Here is a 23,149-nt window from a genome sequence, read left to right on the forward strand (position 1 = left end):
TATCTTAAAAAGCGACTTTAAACCTTTAATCTATAAGTTTGTCAACTGCGTACTCTGACTGACTTTAAGAAGACTGCGATGTTCCCAGTGCACTTTCCTTTGTGTGCTCCGAACATTCATTTCCATAGAAATCCTCTGAAGAGTTACAGTCAGAACATGTGAAATGACTGTTCTTCTGTTTTTGCAGGAGGCCTGTCAACTTGGCAAGATAACCTCTGTGAATGTAAGTCTTACGCACTCTGCTCTGTCTTGCATGTGTGTATTTTCATAAACATCATTAAGGTGTGATTCTGTGCAGCTTTTTGGTCCATGACAATACTTTTACGTAATTCAAATCTACAATAAATCTGCATGCGATCAATAATCTTCCTTTGCTCAAAATATAATGTACTTATTGTTGACATTTGAAAACCTGAAAACCACAGTGTGACTTCAGGTGAAAGCGGGTTAAATGTTAAGGCAATTCTGCAGACATTAGGGTTATAAAAAACTTGTATGTCATGCCAAAAAAAAAAATGGGAGTCACGTTGAAAAATGCTTTCATTTTCAGTGGTTTGCATTGTTACATGTTTAAGTGAAATATTCATCTCAGCTCAAGGACATTTCACTCAGGAGAAACCTCCAACATTTAACCCACTTGTGTTGTGGCATTTGACCATCGTCCCCTCTGTTCCTTCTTCAGTGTTTCCTTTGCCCTTTTTATCCTGCAGTTCATGTCTTCACAAAGGCTCAGAGTTCACTTTGGTCAATGAGAGCAGGACTGTCAAAGTTCTTTTGGGTCTTTGCACAATAACATGCTTTTCAACTTTTTTGGAGAGCAGTTCCACAATTTTCCATTATTGTTGTGTGTATCTAATATTTGTTGCAGTTTTATAATAATAGAAAGACAAAAGTTTTTATTCCCCAGAGGTGTTTACCGTTCACTTTACGTCCCTGCTTTTCCAGAACTTGATACTAATAACTGGCATAGTTTAGTAGATCATCATAGCAAATGACTCAATAACAGATGTCATTTGTAACATTTGTAAAAATTCATCTGATTAGTCAGAAAAATCACCCAGCAATCGCTCAGCCCACTTGCTACAATCACCTCCTTCTTGCATGTTCCCGCTAACTCATCATTTCACACACAGTGGCTTATCACCTCACACATAATAGGCAGCACTGGAACACCATGTACAAAAAAGAACGACTCGCCCTTCAGAGTAAAAGCTTGACATCAAGCTGAATAGAAACATGTGGGACAACATTTTTTGGATAAATACCATGGCATTGCTGTTTGGTTTTTATTTTATTTTCTCCTCCACATGAGACATGTGCAACATGACAAATCACCATCGACTCTGAACAGATTTATGCAGGTCTAGGTGTGCCCGCAAGCTGATCCTTATCTGAAATGGCAGAGCCAATCTCCCCTGATTCACTCCTAAGTGGTCCCTGTTTATCACTCAAAGAGAGGTGGTTGTCAGCCCAGTTCTTCTGTGTGCAGTCTTGACTTTTCTGCTGTTTCAAGAGGGTGTTGGTTGGGGGCATATAAAAATATAAAGCGTGTAAAAAATAATAAAACTCAAAGAGATATGACCCACCAAAGAACAAGGTTGCAGCAACTTGGCCTCTCCTCCTCTATATCTAAATATAATGGACTTCTAATCCGGTAACCCGTGAATCCAGGCCCATCTGCCTATTGTCTGGGTGGTTACCAGAGGGAGGGTTTTGGATTGGCTGGCTTGTTATATGGTAGGACTTGGCATGCATCACTCCTGTTCGTTTTATCTCTGTGTACATACTTCTCAAGGCAGTGTTTTATCTGGCTGAAGGGGCTTTGTTTGGTCTTGATATCTCTTACCGCAGCTTGTCTTTGCTTTATGGATTTCTGGCAGCTTCTTTAAATAAGTGATAATGCCTAGCAAAACACTCACCTTGATTCCTCTGCGAATGTTTGTTTTTGTTTGTCATGTTTGTCTTTCAACATTAATGTTTTATTCACATTAGTCATTACAACTGAGACTTTAACTTTTATTTGTTAAAGACTCATTAGGGATACTTAATTGTAATTAATATTGTAGCTCGAAACGATTTAGTAGTGAGTGCATCGTGAAATCAAATTAGGCTTTTCTTAACATCTGGCACCAACTCGAATGGGCTTGAATAAACAGCAGTCTAAAAATGAAGACAATCCCTTATGTAAAATGATTGTCCTAATTCTCACGGACAGCTGTTTATTCTAATAGATTCTGGATGCCTTTGTTGGAGCAAGTTTCCAATAATTAGAGTCGTGTGGAGAAGAAGCATGCTTTTTGTAGAGCTGCCAACGCTCTGTAAGTGGGCTCTTTCTTTTGCTGGAACCTGGACTTTGCTTTAGCGTGCATCCTCTAGTAATTTGAGAAACAGCTGCCAGCACTGTTTGAGAACAAGTAGATATTTAGACTACTGGAAAGCGTGGGCAAACATGGCACACAGAAGTATATGATTTTGCCAACAAGGTATTCGTCTTCTCCCCGTCTTAGAAAACGAATAAAATCATAGGAAGAGAGGGAAAAACACTCCTTTCTATACAGAACTTTAGAAACCTACGTCATCATTTGGCAGCAGAAGATGTCGCAACACTTGCAGAAAAAAAAACAGGATTAATTTCAAGGAGCCGCACATCATATTTTTTTTTATGTGTGAAATTAGTGCAGAGTATGTGGGCAGATAAATCTTTTCTTTCTTATTTTTCTCGTACAAACAACAGCAACAAAAAAGCTTTTATTTCTGAGTTGTTATCTCATACCGGAGTTGAAGGTTGTGTGTGTGTGTTTCTGTTCTTTGACTGCATGCACGCTCTTTCCACCCTTTTACTCCTTATTTCTTCTCTGTCTTTTTCTTACGACTCACACAAACACTCATGCACAGTGATTTATGGCCCCCGGGATCTAGATTAATCAAGTAAATAGTATATTTAGCTAGCTGTTTCAACATCACAGCATTGAAAACCACTCGGTTGTGCTTTTAGGGTGCTAATTGTGTGGATTTAGGTTAGTCAACCTTCTCTGATAGTTTTTAAATGAAGCTTTTTGTGTGCTTAGTTTTTGGCAGTTTGTCCTTCATTAGTGCCAGACTTTTTTTTTTTCTCACTCTCTCTCGCCCCTTTTCCAAGCCTTAAAACAATAAGTGCTTTATCTTTGCAATATAGTGGCAAAGGAAAAAAATATGTTCGCACAGAGACATCTCCTCCTCCTGAGCTTAAAGGAGCATGTGTTAATGATGTTTTTAATTTAGGACTTGCATATTGCTTTTACTGCTATATTGATGAAAAAAATCAAGATCGTCATATGCGCTCCAGTTGCTCTCAAAAAAAAAAAAGTCTCTTATCAGTTTGAATAATGGGACGAATAAAATTTCACTGCAATAACCGAAGCTGAGGGTGTAATTATATTTTATGTGTTTTATGCCTTTTATGCCCCTATACGGAATGATGCAGTATGATGTTACTCAAGACATGAATTCAAGCTACATATATATGAATATATATATACACATTTGTGTGTGTGTTTGGTTTGTTTTCTGGAGGAATTGCTAACATTCAAACATCACTGCGTAGAGGATGTGTTTTCTTTTGTAGCTCTAAAGAAAGGTCGCAGCATGAACTTCTGTAAATCTCCCGAGAAATCAAAGACGCCCGCACCTTTCAGAAGAAAATGCCCACACCCCTGTGATCCGCAAGACTTTAATAGTCAAAGTTTCAGCCTCCACACACATTTCACTTCTTTTGTGTCTGAACTGGGTGAGAGGGAAAACTAGGACATAGTTCAACCTGTTAATACACATCCCATCTATTATCAAGCTGGTAGGACTCAATTAGAAATTTTGTAGTCGGTTTATGATCTGAAAAGTAGTCTGCAAGACTTAGGAGACCAGAAATCATTTTTGGGTTACTCAATTAGTCACCTGGTGACAGGGCACAAATTTTGGAAGATTATCCAACTAAAAGCAGATAAAGATGACAGATGCAGTATACACAACACTTCATACAATTAAGCAAGGATTTTCCTTCCCCCTTGTAAATTCCATCTCATGGTGCTCATTCACCCATAAATGAGTATTGCTGTCACTGCTCATGATGACATTAATAATCTTCGTTACTGCGGTGCCAAGATTCTCTCCAGGAGCAGAGAGAATACATTTAAGGGACACTTCCCTTAATACCGTATGCGTATGCGTAGAGAAACAGGCTTTCTTTAATAGCAAGCTGGGACCATAAACTTTTCAAGGATATGAGTTTATTTTTTGGTAAATGGACTTGACAAGATATTGAGAAGAAAACACCAAAGAAGAGTGTTGCAGCAACTTAGATCCAGGGTCAAGCTTAGAATTGATGTGTTGAGTGTTTAGTTATGATGTTAAGTTACTCACCAAGGCTTTTCACAAGGTCATTCAGTTCACCCCAAACAAGTTCTCAGATGTCCATGTCTGATATTCTGTCCTCAACTCAGTGCAACAGAGGAGAAAGACATATTGACTGTCACACTGAAAGTACTGAAATGTTAACAACACAACAGGCGGGGAACAAGAAGAAGAATTAAGGAGTGTACTGATAGTGATGATTACTGTCTTTAGTATCAGAGTAGTTAAAAATAGGACCCTTAATTATGGTCCTTAAAGAAATTATGCTTGGTTGTAGTAATGATGTATACTGCTGGTATTTGGGACTTCTCTGTTGCTCTGTAGTGGCTCACAGACTACATTTTTGTTTTATTGTTTTATCCAACATGACACAAGAAGTGCATGCAACCATAAGGAATCATGCAAGTACATCTACCTTCATCAACTATGCTGAACAGCATCACACACTACATTTAGAAACTTTAGAAACAATAAGAGATAGTTTCTGCCGTCCTGATGTTGTTCCACCATTGCAGAGCCAGAACAGCAAACAGTTGTTTATTCTGTACGCACTACGCTGTACCTCTTTGTGTACAGGTATTACTTTTACAGTTTTGTCCATTTTAAACAGGACAGAAGTGTGTGTAACAAAACATTTTTTGTTTGTGTGTGCGCTCCAGACCCAGCGCCGCGTGACGTTCCATCTCCCAGATGGTTCCCAGGAGAGCTGCAGTGACAGTGGGCTGGGGGACCCCGATCCTAGCAGCACGGCTAGCACCACCCAGCCTCTTCCCCTCAGCTTCCCCCAGGAGGAGTACTATGAGCACACATCACCTAACAGCCGCACTGAGGGAGATGGAAACTCAGACCCTGAATCTAGTGAGTACTGAATTATTCTGTGCTCAGACAGCAGGCAAATCTCTTAATTTATGTTTTTCATTTTTACTATTTCTGGTGATTGTTGATGCTGACTTTCCTCATACAATTGGCCATTTGTGTTTTTAGATGTATTCATTTACTGAGATTACAGCTGTGGTTGTCATGGTAGCTACCTCACAAACAGTTAACAAGAGACCATTTTCTGTCAAATCACTAGTAACAAGCTAGTTACACATAAAATGTGGTTTGCTGTATATGCTGTTTTGTGAGGTCATTCTTTGAACAAGACTGTTGTTTTGTGGCACATGAAGACGACCAAGAAGAGGGATTGGAGTGCTGAGGGGAAAATAAACTCCCGTTCCATTTGTATCTATGGGTTTTTCCTTTATCATTGTTTGTGTTGTGATTTAAGCCAAAAAAAACCATCTCATTCTTATTAGATATGCAAATAGGATGGATTCGATCAAAACAAGCACTTAATCTGTTGTCATGGGAGTGTAGAATAATATCACTTAATGTAATTTGCACAGGGGTGCATTCATTATTGACAGTGAATTTTTTAAATGTTGTCCAGTGCTAAGCTGTACAGCACGCAGGGAATTTTACCTCTGAAGTTGGAAGTTTCTTGCTGAATTTATTCAAATGATTAACAAGACAGCTGTCACTGCATGGCTTACTGCCCAGTGATGTTCTCCATACAAAGTTCCATTGAACGCAGGGGTGCACAACTCTGTCCTCATGCATATACAACAGATTTTTCTTTAAATCATTGCTCAAATAACTGGCTGAGGGGAAGAAGAGTGCTTAACATACACCACAGAGACCCTGTTTTTTTTTTTTTCCACCAGCGGTAGTGTAGATCCAAATCCTACACCAGCAGCATGCCAATGATGCTGCTGAAAAGATTTTTGCTTCACCTTAACAGGAACAAGGCTATTCTGAGTTCCCTATCGATGTGTCCTCATCACATACCTGCGCCCCCACTTGAAGCTGGATATTCTAGTCCGAGTGCATCAGATTTTATTATCTGGAGGTAATCCAGCATCATATATTGCACACTGGATCGAGTCTCTGATCGGTTCAGACCTTCACTGCTTGTGTGGCCCCTGTGTATCACTGCAAGAAAAGCTTAAGCCAAGCTTAGACTTACATGTCAAAGTACTCATGCCTGTTTTTTTTTTTCTTTTCTCTATCCAGCAGAGAAAATCAACAGGACAGGTAGAAATAGGTTGCTTTGCATACGCCTATATGCAGTATAGCCATTATGTCATTGCTGTAAGTGAAACAACACTTGGTGCCTCTTCCTCCCGAGCAGCTGCGCTGACAGGTCCGGGACTGGGGTGTCAGTGTGAGTGTGATTGTGAATGCATTTGTTAGACATTAGACAAGATGGGTGACATCCTGGTGATGGCTCCACATTCATTTACATCCAAAGGTCCGTCCCATTTGTGATTGTTCTATTTTCAATATCAGGATATTGCAAGTTACAGCAAGATTTTTATTTATTTATTTATTATTTTTTTAAAGATAGCCTTGCCAAGCTGACCTGCATATTCCCTGACAGACTCCCACTCACACATCAGTACACCAGGCACGTGTAAAAACAGACATACAAACACATGTATCTAATGATCAAAGCTCTCCTTTCCCAGCTGTTCTCTTTAATGTATTCACCGTGGTGACAGCAGTGATTCATATATGTGATTCATTCATATGCAGAGGCAATTGCTCATCATCTCATTAATATTCAGTGACATAAACATCTCATACTTCATAAACTTACTCAAATACTGCACTTATTACCCACTTTCCCTCTGGGATAATATTTGTTGAAGTGCATTAGTTTTAGATAGAAGCCCATGCTAATGTCGTAAATGCGTGTGTACTTTTACAAATTGCTGCATTAAAAATCAGTGAGATTTTTAACAGAATGGCTGTGTAATAGCGGAGTCTAATATTAGCAGTTGGATATTAGAAAAGTCATTTAAGTTATTTGATCACAAAGACCCTTAAAATTTTCTATTGTAATCTTATCACACCAATTGATATTAAAGCCAATGCAATTCTTACAGTTACTGTAAAGACAAGTAGAAAAGCAGACAGGACCTGATTATATTTGAGGGTTGTGTAAACACCACATATGAAGTGATTTGATTACTTTTATTATCATATATATTCTTCCTATGAAATATATCTAGAGCTGTGCAGCTTTCATATATTTATTGCTTGCCTTCGCATGTTTCCAAGACATACAATAATTCCTCACATAATATTTGTATAATTTAATTAAAAATAAACTTTAAACCCCATATATTTCCACCCTCAGTAAAAGCACAAAAGTCCTTTCAATTACTTCTAGATGCTGCTGATTTAACACACCCTTGCACATACACTCTCGCACATCATTTGCACACAGAGTGAAAGTCGTCTCTCTCATCATCAGCTCAATTTTCTTCTTCCAGAAGTTTAAAGATAAACTCTGACTCTGTGCTACTCAGTTCAAAAAGAAAGATGGATACTGTGCATGTTGACCGTCTCACGGATGAGCGTGTTGGTGACAGAGGGAGGTCTAAGATGGATTAGATATGGTTTTATCAATGAGCACCAGACTGGCATGGCGGTGGCAATCTCTTATCGTGTCGTCTCAATTTGTAAAGCAGAAAGAACAAGGAAAAGTGGAAGAGGGGAGAGGAGATGGAATGAGTCCGAGTGAAGAGGAAGAAATAGAGCTCAGAGATTGAAATACTTAAGTGATGGCAGAAAGAGAATTTCAGAAGTCAAACGCGGTATTGTTTCGTAAAGGTGCTTCCGCTTGGACCTGAATGTCATGTCATGGAAGCCATGTGGCCTTCTTATGACAATGAATTTCTCAACTCCTCTTTAAACCTGCATCTTTATTAGACCACCCACTCTTGAAATAAAGTTCATATGACATTTTATGTTTCTATTATTTATGAGTTAGGCGGCTGTTCATTTTATGGGCTCTTGCTTCCCCCTCCAGGCTCACTTCACCACCCCGCCATCAGTCTTGTGCTGTCACCTCTTTTGTCACACATTGTTCCAAAGGTTTTGATATTTCCTTCTCTGTCTCCACAAATAGATAAAAGCTTTGAATTAATATCATTAGCATGTGTGTTTTTAGGTCCAACCCCCGTACATCTGACAGATGGCTTTGACAGAACTACACATCCAGAACAATTAGGCATGATGAATCATACCTGTCCCTTTTGGCCACATTGCAACAGTTCATCAAAACATCAAAAACGGGAATGCATAATGATATGTGATGCATCTCCTCTCTTGAATAAGAAGGATGTTCACGGCTGTTTCAGTTGACATTCTCTCATATCGTGACTCAGTGCAGTCACATCCTCAGTTTTCAGCACGTAGTTGCAGAGGTTCACCTTCGAGGCATCAGAAGTGACTGACATTTCCTGGAATCACTAAGAACACTGTTTTACATGGAATACTAAAAGCATCCAGTTGATGAAAAAATGTCATTCTTGACCCATCTTTGCTCAGACATGTTCTGTGGATTTTGTTGTTATTGTTTTTTAATAGTAATGACCAGTGGCCTTGTTCTACGTGATGTTCCTGCCCTCATGACCAGTTAAGCTTTGTTGACATGAAATAAGTAAATTCTGAGTTTTCTTTCCATGTATTTATCGAGTTTTGGCAGTCTGTGCTGTTATGTTGATGTTGGATGCTGGTTTAATGATGTCCTGAAAGGCTTTTGCTGAGTGATGGGAATCATCACGTCACAAACAGCGAACAGTACTAAGCCTCCAGACAAAGTGCAGGAAAGTGGGAGCAAATCCCTGAGTCTAAATCCTTCACATTTTTCAAACAATACACAATTTTGTTCTCTGGACAATTTTTAATATACTTATTTCTTTCTCCTGTTGTCAGAGTTGAAGGTTTTAAGAGCTTGTGCCTTTGCCTACTTACACGCAGCTCACTAAAGGCAGTTTTGAAGTGGTGCATTAGTTTCTAGAAGAAACATGAAAAAGCTGTACAGTGCAGGGCCGTATCTTAATCTGTGGCATATGGCTTTCAAATGACCAGCTTACACCTCGTCTGTCTAAGATCTAAATCTAGTATTAAGATAAGCCAATCCTTTTTAAACACTGCAAGTATAATAAGATTATAGCTTTAAACGTGCTGCACAGTGTATTATGAAACCACAGACTTTTTTACAAAAGGCAATTGCCTTTTAAAATTAAAATTACAGATTTTATTTAATGATTTTTTTGCATATATTTTTGCTCTTTTTTTGTTCTTTTTCTTTTTTAATTTATATATTTTATAGTGTATTATATAATTCCTAATGCCAGTAGACATATAATCTGATTAAAGGTTTGCAGAGCTCGTACTTTGTGGGGGTTAGAATCCCCAACTCTTTGATTTCTGTAGGTCCAAAATTTTCATAATAACTTTGCAGTTGACTGACTTACCACTGCCCTTTTTCTTGTCTTTGGAAAAGGCCACTTGACTTGAATTAGTGTGCTGAACGCATTGGGGCCTCTTGAATTTTTAATACTTCTCAAATCTCCAACTCTATACCCTGCATGTCTGGCACCCAATGCCAAGCTTGCCCTGAGATTGGAATTCAACTGTCTAGACACAATCTGCCCATGAACAAAAGGATTTCATGAAGAGGCATGAAAAAAAAAATGGATGACTGTGATTGGAAGTCTACGACTAAGCGGGACCAGCCTTGGTGCAAAACTGTAACACTAAGTTTTGTCAGTCATGTCCGTACTTTTGCTCATCATTATGTGACAGCAACTGTGCAATTGTGTTCAGTACATTTAGCTACATTAATTATTCATATGAATCCGGTCTTAGAGGGTTCTCATATGCAATTAGAAGTAATGAATGTGCTTCTTAATTACATTCATTTGTGCAAATTTTCATTCCCCATTGAATTTTTCTGTGGAAACATTGTGACACTGACCAATGGCATATCATTTGCAATGTGACTAAATCCATTCAGCATAGAACAATTAGCTGTAATTAGTGTTACAATGTCATCAGCGACCAGGGGGAAAGACTAAGCTGACATACAAGGGAGAAGAGAACCCTTGTCCAGAGAGTTAAAAGTCTACCATTGTTTCAAGATCAGGATAATTGGCTGACCACAGGTTAGAAAGAGTATAACTGTTAGACTCTTAGGCTTGATTTTTTTTTTTCAACTTTTATTCATGTAAAGTTAGCTGAGCAGGCAGTCTCTTTGATAGAAATGCCCCTCTACACATTTACACACCTCCTGGCTGCCAGTGCAACCATTTCTTTTGCCAGCCCATCTCATCATCTACTGCTGACAAATGAGCAGCTTCACTAAAGTAATTAAGAATGAAGTGAATTGCTTTAAGGATACATCGCTGGTGGTTGTCGAAAGATGGGAAGAAGCATTTCTCATTCATTTCACATCATGACCTTACATAGTGTCATGTTATCAGATATTCTGGCTGCTATGCATATATTTAGTCCATCCTGCATATGAAACAGTAATGCAGAGTATTCCTTTTCTTGCGCAATCTAGATAATGTCTTCAGACTCCTTTTTTTCACATAATTTACACCAGTTTGCTTCTTGCTATATACTCTCCCTCAAATAAATAAATAAAAACCTTTGCGCATTCGGGCTCCCAGAACTTTTTATGGCTGCCCCAGTGGACCTGCAACAGAGCTAAATGGAGCAACAGTGTGTATTAATCTACATAGATTGGACCTTTCCTTTTAAGAAGACTTTCTCTCTCTCTCTCTCTCTCTCTCTCTCTCTCCTTTTTTGACCGCTGGGGGTCTATAGCTGAGTCAGAAGGGAGTTTAGATGAACTCATCTGTATCCTCCTTTACCGATTGGGATTTGGTGAAAGTGCTCAGTTCTCAGAGGTGAGGCGGAGGGGAACTCTTGTTTTATCTGGTTCAAATGCCACACCAGTTGTCTCTGTGAGAGAGACGAGCTATTGATCCCGGGGAGTCAACTCAACTCACAGAAATCTCTCTCCACCCTCCTTCAAACGACTGGGAAGTGTCATTTTAGAAACCTCCTTTTCCAGAGTATTAGGCCTCGCTTTTGTTGCGCTGCCAAAGTCTTCTGTGAAGTTGAGACAGAAGCTTACTGGTACAATCATCCAGATCTCAACAGGACGATCTTGGAAACGATATTCAGAGATCTCCGAACAATCGGTGCATGGCATTTACTGGACAGTTTTTCTTCCGTCGGAAATGTTTCAGTGTCACGGCCAGAAGAAAATAACATATGTAACGGGAGTGGAACACATTCGAATGGCATTGAGATTTGTCTTGCAAACTACTACAAACAAGAAGTGTTCAGGCTGAAAAATATGAAACCAACAGCTCTTTAAGTCTACCGCACATTATGAGTAATACATACTTTTCTTTTAAATTAGTTTTGGTGCAACAGAGGATTGTAAGCTGTGTGGTAATCAAAATGTACAAATTAACCTTTATTAATCAACTTCTCTTTATATTTTACTCAGACAGGGATTAAATAACTTTTTAAATCAGAGACAGAATTTTCTTTGTTAATGCATCCTTAGCTACTCCTATTTTAACATTTGTAAATGCACTAATGTGCCCCCAGAGATGTGATTTGAATCCTCAAAGAGTTAAACAAGATTTTTAAGAGGAAGACAAGAAAGTTGGCTGGATACAGCATGTTTGACTGTCCAGAAGTTGCTGCTTCAAATTCACTCTGCTTTACTGTGACTTGAGTGGGCTTTTCAAAGACATGTACAATTAAAATACTCATTCTGAAGTTGTTAACATGTTCAGTAAGTCTTATGTCTGGTTTGGGAAGGGATCAATAGCTGCCAAGTTTGATCTTGTCTCTGGACAATGTATTCTGAACTCGGCAGGGATAGACAGAGACTTCAAACAAGGATAGAGGCTCAAAGGCCCCAGCCAGCAATTCACTTTGTTCCATTTCACTGACTCTGTGATTCCTAAACTGGAATATGGCTCAGACTGCATATTAAACCAGTGAAATGCTTGGTTGGAGAGAGCTGAACTGCTTTGGCCCTTGATCCTATCTAGTTGATAAGATCTCAGTAACTTCAAACATGAATCATAAAAAAACAACAATGACAACACAACTGAAATCAAAAATAGGCAAGCTGTTTACTGGATGCTAAAGGTATTTGGCTTTTGGTGCAAAAGGCTGTGTGGCAAGTATATGTGTCTTTGTTTAATTTAAGCTGGTTGAAATCAAGCAGCCAGTAAACAGACCTTGAAGTCTGAGCTCCTCACAAAATAACTTACTTGAACTTTTAAACTTTAAAGAAATCTCGCCACAGATGTGGACAGCACAAACCTTCCAACATTTCTCAAGAATCACGTTGTCCTTTCAGTGCGATGAGCTGAGGTTGTACCTGACTGAAAGAGCAGAAACTTGCACTCCCTTCAGAAGTAGGAGGAAAACATGGGAAGTTATTAAATATAGATGTGCTAATGTTTTATTCAAAGCCATTTGTTATAGATAGCTTTTTACAAAAATCCCACTCCATTTTTAGTTTGAGAGCTTGTGTTTGCATTAATATTTTTTTCTGCCATTTAACTGCTCCACTCCCACCCACCAACCCCACCCCTCTCGCACAACATGTACACTAACACACATACACAGTGTTGACACAATGTACACAGCTGCCACTTCCCAGTTCAAGCTTGAACCCAAAGCATTGCATTATGGATAGGATATGTCCCATTTCATCTCCGGACATTAAATCCGTATCTCTGAAATATGGGGAAAGATCTGCTTTGGCTTTCAAACAGGGAACATTTTGTGCATATGGAAATGTGTAAACACCAAAAAAACTAATTTGAGATTTTATGTTCGTCTATTTTTGTCTATACATTATGTCACGGGGTCAGAAGTCAGCCTGCTTGGTATTTCAGTAAAGCCATTATGCTCTGGCTCTGCGGTGTTGTATTTCAGGATAACCAATGATATGGTTTATTGTTAACAATGGCATTAGTGAGGCTGAGTCGAGGTTGGAGGAAGTTTATCTCTCTCTTCTTTCTCACTCCCAACATGCTCCCTCTCTCCTCTCATCCTTTCTTTGCCCCTTCAAGATATAGCGCCATAGACAGATTAAAATGCATGGTCTCATCCCTTTCTCATTTTTCACATGCAGTCGGTCTCAAGGATAAGGATGGCCTCTGCTCAGAAGGACTTATTGACCAAAATAACTGTGCATCAATATGTCTCCTGAAGGCTGAGCAGACCACAGCATCATAGGGGCTGCATTTTCACCAACTCTCCCAGCCTTTAATGTTATTGACCTGGGTTGTCATGATATGCTGAAGAACAGCGTGGTGAGCTAGAAACCTAGCAAAGCCATGTTAAAGTGTTGTTGTCTTAATAAGATCACATTCATTGATGCAAAACACCAAAATGGATGTTATAAATATGCTGATAGACAAGAAAGAGAAAAACAAGAGAAATTTGCAATTTAAGAGAGGCATATTGTTGTTATATTGCTGCCTCTCTCTGGCTTACGTTTCAATAAGAAATCACAATGAGATAAACTAAATTTTCATTTTACTGTGATAGCTGCAGTATTGCTGCAATGACATCAATGGTATGATGACAGACGGCTACAACTATGATGCCATCTGTCTATAGTCTTTCACGTATTAACATATGCAATACTTTCCTGTGAAATCATCAATTTAACAAGCACGGGCATAAAAATGCAATAAATCTCATGCATAACAGATCACACACACACACATACAAATTCTGATGAAGTTGCCAGCAGTTAATTCAATTGGTTGTTCTATAATAAAGCATGCAAGCTACAGTATGTCTTTAATCTGCCTCCTGAGTTACCGCTGTGATTTAATCCAGGCACTGAATGCGTATGCATGAACAGGATTACTCCCTACTGTACTGTATAGGATCTGTATACTGTATAGGACCCTATCTTCACCCAATCAATGTATGCACCCACTGGTTGATAAATTGGTATTCATGGACAAATGGATCACTTCAGAAACCACTCACAGGCTGGTAACACTGACAAATGGAGTGAGAGTGTGAAGAAGGAGATGTGCTGAATGAATGCAGGAAGGAAGAGAGGAGGAAAAGGATGGGGTTTTCAGATGGGACATGCTGAGGGAGTAGAATTTCAGGTAGGTCCTACGGGACATGTTTGGCCTAACAGAAAATGACAGGATGCTTTTGAGCGGCTTGACACTGAACACTTAAACTTGTTGTGTACCATCCTCAGCAAGCAAGCAGAGACATTCATCACGATCACCATGGTCAAGTTCACTGGGCACATCTGCCTTAGCGCTTTGTGAGGCATCTGTGTTGACCTCAAGGCAATGTAGCACTCGTGAGGTCAGTCAGCTGTCTGCCATTCCATGCACAAGCAGACCTGGTGCTTAAGCCTGGCCAGCAGCTCCAGCGAGCGGGCAGACAGACCGTGTCCCTTTGTCCTCATTTCCCCAGACACCTGCTTGATTGCACTGATTTGTCCTGATTCCATTCAGCCAGGGGTCCCACTGGATTTCAAGTGTCTAACATCTGTCACACAGAGGCTCCCTCATTCCAACTAATTCAGCTAAATCTTCACAGAACTGAAAGTGAACATACAACATGGACTGTGTGACCAAAAGGAAGTGGCATATTTCGAATAGTTTGTGGGAATTTTATTCTTATTCAGTAACATTGTTGTTTGTACAATATATACTGAAAGCACTGACATATAATAATTATGCTGTTGTATGTGTGGTAAAAACTCAAGAATCATGTATTTTTGCTTCACTTTCATTTAGAAATGGAAGAATATACACTCTAACTATTTTCAAAGTAATCGCTGATGTCTTCACCAACATAAATTTGGATTCTTTGGATGTATCCCTTGGTGTTCATTTTAGACAGAATGGCAAGATAGTCAATGAAAGACAGTGTTACACAGAGTTCAAAGTGGTAGCAGAAACTAGACTGGAACGTCTCCTGAAGCCAGTTAGAGGCAGCAGCGGCAGCAAAGTCTTTGTTATGATAAAATCAGGGACCTCTTCAAGCATGCCCTTGATTCTGCAGTTGGCTTAACTCGGCAGGTCACCAAGGGGAGGCAGATGTTGTCTCGAGGCATGTCCCACTCCCTCAGTGAGGGCTCCGGCTGGTGTCGCTGAGCTCACAGGTGCAGAGAGGATGGTGGACGAGGGGGGGGCTGGAGGTGCACTAAGCCATTGCACAGTCGCCACAGGCCAGCGCTGGGAATGTTGGGGATGAGCCGATATGCTCATTTTGATCCACTGAGGTATAATAATTGATGATCAGTCCTGCTGTCACATCTGGGAGTCACTGGTCCATGCCATGATACAGCCTTAATGCAACACATGGCGGTGTGGACAGAGGTGCCACTGGGACTCCTGCTGGCTTCTATCTCATGTGGTATACAGGATGATTGAGGCAATACAGTCCATATAACACACCATAGAAAAATCTCCTCTCACACTTTAAGTTATATGTTGAATATATGGCTGAAATATGGAATGAAATCACACTTGAAGGAGCTGAATAAACGCGATGTATAAAAGCTCTCTTAAAATGTCCGTTTTCGGACCTTTTATTGGTTTTATGCCTGTCTAAACGCATAGTGGAGAAGAAAAGCACAAACGATAAATATTGAGATGAAGGAAAGTAGAGTTAAAGAGTTAGTAAAAAGAAGAGACAGCTGCTGAAAATGCAGGAATATTTAGGACAGTTTTGATCTTAAAGTAAAACAAATAGAGTTTTGTGTACACTGTATAATATAGAAAACACATACGTACAGATTTTTGTTCCATAAAAAGACACACTAACTGTGTCCTAATTGTTCGTTTTAATAAAGAATAAAAAGGTTGCAAAAAATGTTCCCTTTCAAAGTCCTGCTTCATACTTAAAGCTTAAAGCCTGACCTACTTTTCTCCCCTTTCTGTGTATGTGCTCTTGTTCTATAAAGAAAAAAATAAATTAATAAAAATAAAAATCCTATTTGCTGTTCTGTTGCTTGATTAATCACCATTATCTTTCCAGATGCGCAATGCATGCAATAACTTCACACACACGGCACAGAAAGAAAACGTGCATACACAAGCACATACATGCCCACAGACTTTGATCTGCATCTAGCTCAACAAACCTCCCACATTGAACAACTACAGTTAAGATCATAAATCTCAAACACAAAACACTACCACTGAAAACCTAAGGGTCTTTTGAAAGCCTCCACTCGCTGATCCTGCTTCAGAGTGCTTCTCCTGCTGCAAGAGATCAAATATATACACAGCAGCCCAACATGAAAACATTCCAATACTCGACTCACATAGTGTCACTGCCTTTTTTTTCCAAAATTAAAGCACTGAAAAAGTTGGGGTTGGAATAATTCAAAGGGAATCAATAAGCTGCCATTATCCTGGCCACACTGAACAACATTTAAAGCACTGGGAGGCTTTGTCTGCTCCGTGTTTGTTGTCATTGTTGCTCGTCACTGATCCGATCAAATTTTAATACACTATTCAGCCTCATTGATTTCAGCTTACCACAGATTGTGTTGAATGAAATATTGTTCTTTTTTTTTTTCTCCATCAGTGGCAATTACCCAACAATGAGAGCTTGATATCACAGTGTATTAAAAGGCTTGGTGTTTCTGAAATACTGATTTTGGGCCGCTTGTCAGCAGCTGCCTGGATTTGGATAAAACAGGCGTGCGCGCGTACATAATCACATGTGCAGCAGACACATTCCAGCATGTTTTCAAGCAGGCGCTCATTTACTTTAACATACTTACACACCCACGTGTTCAGCACTCACACTGCAACTGCGGACAGAAAGACAATCATAAGTGAATGGATGTCTTCTCTATTGTTATATTGTTTTATTTTGCTCAGAGCAGCAGACCTATTTTTACTGTGCTTTATCTTCACTGTTACTGACAAAAGACCGTACATTGGGTACAAACTACAGTTTTTCTGTGCTGCAGTTTACTGGACTGGCTTCAGTGTTTTGACTCAAAGGTCGTAAGGGCAAATAAGTACTAGCCTCTGGTTGTTCTCAAGATTTGCGCTCCCATACCGATATATTGTACATTTAACAGTTCCAGCCTTAAGGATTAAAAGTTTTGTTCTTTTATAATTTCTAGTTAGGCATTACAGTTATCAGTGTTGTGTTGTAAATGATTAATATTAATTTGTCCAAAATGAAAAATGTGCATATTTTCACAGAGCCCTAGCAAAATCCATCTGTCTTACCTTTGCAGCATCTGCCATTGCTTACAGGGCCGTCCACCTCACGAGTCACAGGGACTTAGGGACATCTGTCCCAACAGATAGAAAATCAGGATAGGGCCATCCATTCTGTTAACGCTCCACTGAACTCTGCGTTATGTTCACCATAATTTGCTTTTGGTTGCTGCAGCATCCCGGAATATTGCTTTGCAGCAGCTCAGACAAAGTCGGCTGGTTGTAATGTGTCCCTTTTCAGCCATTCTGCAAGCAGATAATTTGATAAACCCCCAGACGTAATGGCTATGCTGCATCCTGATAAATGTGGGTAATATGACAGGGGACAGAGGATTTCCCTAACAATTTCTGAAGAGAAGTTTGGCTATTAGGATGATTTGATATTTTCCGTCGAGAGTCCATTTGATCCAAGGGGAATTTATTTTGTTGGCATTCAGCGTACTACTGTAGGACTTTATTTTTTTTGTTTTGTTTTGTTTCGGGAATTGATGCATACGTTGTCTGTTTTCTTTCCAAGCTTGTTTGTGAATGCGGATGTCGAAGTGGATGTGGATGTTGTATCAGGATTTGTTCAGGCAATATTTTCTTTCAAATAGGAAGGTTTAGATACGATGGTCATATTTCTGGGGAAAAACAGCAGAGTTACAAACACAAAGTGTTACATTATTTCTGATCTTCTGTGATGTGCCATATGTTCTTTCATTTCTCCCATGAAAGAACACTCTCGACTGCACACATATTATTCATAATACCCTCTTATATATTCTTGAAAACACAAATCAGAATAAAGTTAGTGAAACTGACCATGCAGTGACCCAAAAGCTCACTCAGCCATTCCTCCTTCTCTCATCTTGCTTTCTCTCAATCTTCTGAGGGTAAACGCGTCAGCTATTCCTCGTATGGTAAAATATGCAATCTGTGCCTGCCAGTCTATGAGCGAGTTTTGGGTTAATCCTCATGAATATGTGACTTTGTCTGCATGAATAAATAAAAACCTGCTCACTGGGTAATTGAGGTGCCGTGCCACTAACAAACGAGGACACAGTTTGTAAATGTGACTTTTTCCTCCCCCTATCTAGACCCACGCTGCTTTATATTACATTACCAAAATCATATTGATACACTATATAAAGTGGATATGACATTGAAATGTTGGACTGTCCCCTGAGGACTCTGAAAAAGTTCTATTATGTTTCAGTTATTTTATCATTTGCTTCATTTTTGTGGAAGCTCGAGTGTAAAAATGCCAGGGTGTTGATGGCTACATTTTGTGCCTGGTGGCAGAAAATAATGAATAAGCCATGATTTAAAATGATTTAATTTTTTATGAATGGTTGACAGTAACTGAAACTCTGTCAAGTATGCTTGCACATTTACCTGGTGCACAATTAAACTAAATGTTTAATGTATGATATATTTGCATTAATGTATACGGTGTAATATTATTAAATCATAACTTATGCTGAAATGTTCATGACTTTAAAAATAAAACATATGTGGGAAACTGAAGAAAATGAAAAAACAAGAGATAAAGAGATACGCAGCAGCCGGAGAGTCGAGGTCGCTTATGATTCCATCATGGCTGGTTGCTTTTCAGAAATGTGTTCCATTTTGTATTTAAAGTGGTCCCAATTATAGTCAATTTTGTGTTGTGTGAGTAAGGGATCCCATATGTTGATCCCTTTTGTAGAAAAAAAAAGCTGTCTGTGTGAAGGAGGTTTTGTGACAGAGCACTTTGCAGTTTCCCACAGCAGCGCCCCTGGTAATTGAGCCGAAAGCCCCTAAAGGTTTCAACATGTCACAAAGAACCTCAGCAGCTTGGTTATGTAAACATTTATAGATGAGTGTAGTTTTGGCCAATTTAAGGCAGTAATCGGACCTCCACAGTAATTTGGAAAATAAAGAGCATTTGAATATATGCAGCAAAGGATCTTGAATTGTTCTTTCTTTTCACTTACTTGTGTTGAAGGCTGTGCCACCCCCCCCGACAAAAAACAAAAGAAAACAAACTTTGACATTTATGAAATTGTAGACTTCTGGCAATAGTGAAAGAGCTGGTAGAACCGCCTGACATGACAGACTGATTTGCATACATCAGAAGACCCAGTGTGACGCAGACATATTTCTGCGTGTGACCTACTAAAATGTTACCATAAAAGTCAGATAAAAGAGCAGGTTAATTTTTTTTAAATTAAATATTCATTCTTTTTCATTCATTTTATTGCCTGGTAGTAATTTTTGTGTAATTTTGAGATCCTCTGCTTATGCTGCCGCTAACTCGTCTTTTCATGATATCAGTCAAGCAGGAAAGACTAGTGTTCTTCTGCCATGACCAAATTATAATAAGAATAACTGCAAATTCACTAACTTTTAACCAATGAACAACTTTGCCACATTGTTTCTTGAAGCGTAAGGGCTTTTTACACAATGGTCTTCGCTCTTCCAAATTAAACAAATCAGGATTTGAAACTTACAGTAAATGGAGGTCAGACTGAAAATATAACACAGTGTTGGTTTTAGTGAGTGCTGTTTGCTGTAATTATTTTAATATCCATGGCAACTGCTTTAAAGGCCAACTTGAATTTTCTCAGGGACTGATAGCACAATTAGCTTCTTTAACACCAGAACAACAGTGATGTATCATTCCTGCTATCTTGGGAGACAAGCGTTATAATGGCCGACAATTTGGGTTGCATTTACTGTAACAGCAAAAATACACAACTATTATGATACTTATCTCACAAGATCTGATGACGAAGACTGCCCTGGGAATGATATAATCAAACTCAGATAGGGCCAGCTTTTAGCCCGTCATTTACCACCACAGCACACTTTCTGGTGTTCGATATCCCACCAAAGCAAGCCTTGAGAAGTGCATTGATTTCAGTGAGGTTCTCTTCGCCAGTCCTGCCCCTCACGCCTTGTGCCAGACCCACTTATTTTCTCATCTTTCTCTGTTTTCTCATGAGAGTCATGCTTGCATGCTGCTTTTACCATTACATTGGGAGTGGATGCAGGCCAAGTATGATTGCATTGCATGGTCGGCCCCTCTCTCTCTCTCATTGTCTCTCTTTATGACCCACAGAAACACACACATGCACTATGTCTATCTGAATGAGTTAGGTGATACCAGCTCAAGTAGCCAACAAATTAATCACCAGACAAATTAACATATATGACACAAGCGAGACCGTCTTCAAAGAAGTCTTTGAGCGCTGCAAGTGAATTTCAACCTTGGTGAATAATGACAAAGCACTGATTTTAAAACAAGGGCTCATACTGATGAATTCCACAATCTATCACTGACTGTGTGAAGCTGGATAGCACCCAAGTCACACTCACTGTCTGGGGGCACTAGCTTTACCTACCCATAGTGCATAACTTAAAACAAGCTCAGAACATTGTTATTTTAATACAGTAATTCAAATTTTGAATCCTTCCGGTTGCTGAGAAGTATACTCGTCTAAGCATACTTGCTGTAAACTCTGACATATGAGGATCCTTACTGTGTGTCTTCACCTTCTCAAAGAGATGCTTTAATACCTTTTCATACCTGTTGCATCTTTACAGAAAAAGAAAGGCCCATAACCATGTACTATGTACAGGACCTGCAAATTTGTGCCACAGCACTGATGAAAAAAGAGGACAGCTAACTTCGAAATGTGCTTGTAATCGTTCTTGTTCAAAACATCTGAGAGGAAGGTGATTCAGTGAAGGAAGAGCTGTGTACTTCTTTTATGCAAAAAATTAAAGCACACATCTGCAGTGCTTTGTGAGCCACTAAGGGGTGTTTGCTACAGGTAAAGAAATGAAGTGCCCCGTGTTTCCCTGGGGTAGCCACACGTATATAGCTTGAAGCCTGTTAGCACACTCTTCTATGCAGTGCTGTTTTGGGATTTGGTAGTGTGAGTAACCTAAGACCTGTATTTTTCACCTTGCTGGAATTACATAAAGGACCAAAAACAACTTTTAGACTTTTTGCTGTCAGTTTTGTCTCGAGAGCTAAGGCGAATGTCCCCAAAACTGGGAACATGGGTTGCTGGATTATTGCGAATGTTATCAATTATATAAAATTCAAAACAGAAAAAAATAATGTTTTGTAATTGATTTGTATTCATTATTATATTGAAAGTCTGTGAAAGAAATCTTTCGTTACCAATTAATTATCTGATAGGTGTTTTGAGATTTTCATTTTAATCAGGCAACCAGAGAGGATGAGGCCAGGGGAAGACATGCAGCCAGCAGAGTTTAAGACTTGAGTTTAGGTTTCTTTGGAAGGCTGCATAATATTTCTTAATAGGGTTGAAAGCAGGCTTGAGGCAGGTCTGTGGAGATTCTCCTTTCCTCTACCGGATTATCATTTTTAAGCAGCTTCCTTGGGAGCTTCCAGAATGAGCATTATAAAAGCCAAGATTGGAAAAAAAAATAGACCTTACCAATTTAGTTACTTCACCAATTTACTTCCTTTCATATGAGTTACAAAATTTACTGCTTATCCCTCAAGCAAGTTCTGCCAACTTATATCAAAAGCACCTACAACATTCACTGTGTTGTGTAATACTCTGGCTTTGACATACTCTGTTTTCTCCATCTGACACGATCAGCCTTGGCACATTGTTGTAACCTCTGTGTATTTTAAAAGGACTGAGCTAATGCTGTCATGTCATGTCAGTGGAAAATAATTGGAACTCTTCATTTTTTTCTATTTAAATAAAAACAATAATATAATAATAACAATATTTTTTTTTTTCATTTTTTTAAAACTATTCATATAAATTTCGATTTGGAAAAGGAGACCTAAAACTTAACTGTGTACACTTTCTTTCAGAAAAGTGTCAGTGTTCTCTCCATGTACGGCATCGCAAATATCAGAGAGGCATCCTGCTTTATCATTTTACACTGTTGTTGCTGTTTAGTATGGGAAATCCTTGAGAGCAAGTTGCAGTTATATATATTGAAATTACAAGTTCAAGTCAATATTGATCCTCAGTGGAAGCTGAACTACATAGTGGATTCTATGTAGAGTGGGAACATTTTTGAACTACTGTGTCCTGGTCATACATGTGAGACAAAGACTAGCTGCAATTAGAATTAAAATCTGAACTTCTTCAGGTACCTCTTTCTGATTTTCCTCTTACAGCAAGATTTGCATTTTTTAACAGAGGCAGGATTTGAGCAAAGAGTGTGATTGCTCTCTTTGCTAGTTAAATGTTTAAAGAAGACATGCAATTTGAATTGCTGCAGAGCTCATCAATATGAAATGGGGCGAGTGGAGGGAAACAAAATGTAAGGAGGCAACTTAGCACTCAGCATGCCCAAATCCAACTCTCCATTTTCCACCTCAGCAGCACAGGGGTAGACTTCCAGGAAAAAAAGGAAAGAAATCCTTGGGCTCCTATAACTTTTGAGGCTTTTCTTTGTTATCAACAACAATTATACTTGCAGTACATATCAGAGTACCTGCAGGGTAAAAAATCTGGAAAGAAAACAAAATGGATCTTAAGAGAGAAGATGACTGATTAATATTTCATATATGTGTCAAAACATTGCCAGGCTCTGATATCGATTAACCAAAACCATCATATAAAGTTTTTTAAACTCCATTGATAACAAATTCACTGTGTCGGTAATATCTCCTTATAATCAGG

General features: G+C 39.1%; 1 protein-coding gene across 1 annotated transcript in view; it reads left to right on the forward strand.

The window, feature by feature from the left end:
- pcdh11 (protocadherin 11) overlaps positions 1–23,149 on the forward strand; it is a 120,656-nt gene that overhangs the window by 71,492 nt on the left and 26,015 nt on the right. The window contains exons 5-6 of the mRNA XM_046406256.1: positions 188–223; positions 5,046–5,244. Coding sequence (XP_046262212.1) covers positions 188–223; positions 5,046–5,244 — 235 coding nt within the window. The remainder of the gene's footprint in view (positions 1–187; positions 224–5,045; positions 5,245–23,149) is intronic.

Source organism: Scatophagus argus, chromosome 12 (genome assembly GCF_020382885.2).
Source record: "Scatophagus argus isolate fScaArg1 chromosome 12, fScaArg1.pri, whole genome shotgun sequence".
In the NCBI taxonomy this organism is placed as follows: Eukaryota; Metazoa; Chordata; class Actinopteri; family Scatophagidae; genus Scatophagus; species Scatophagus argus.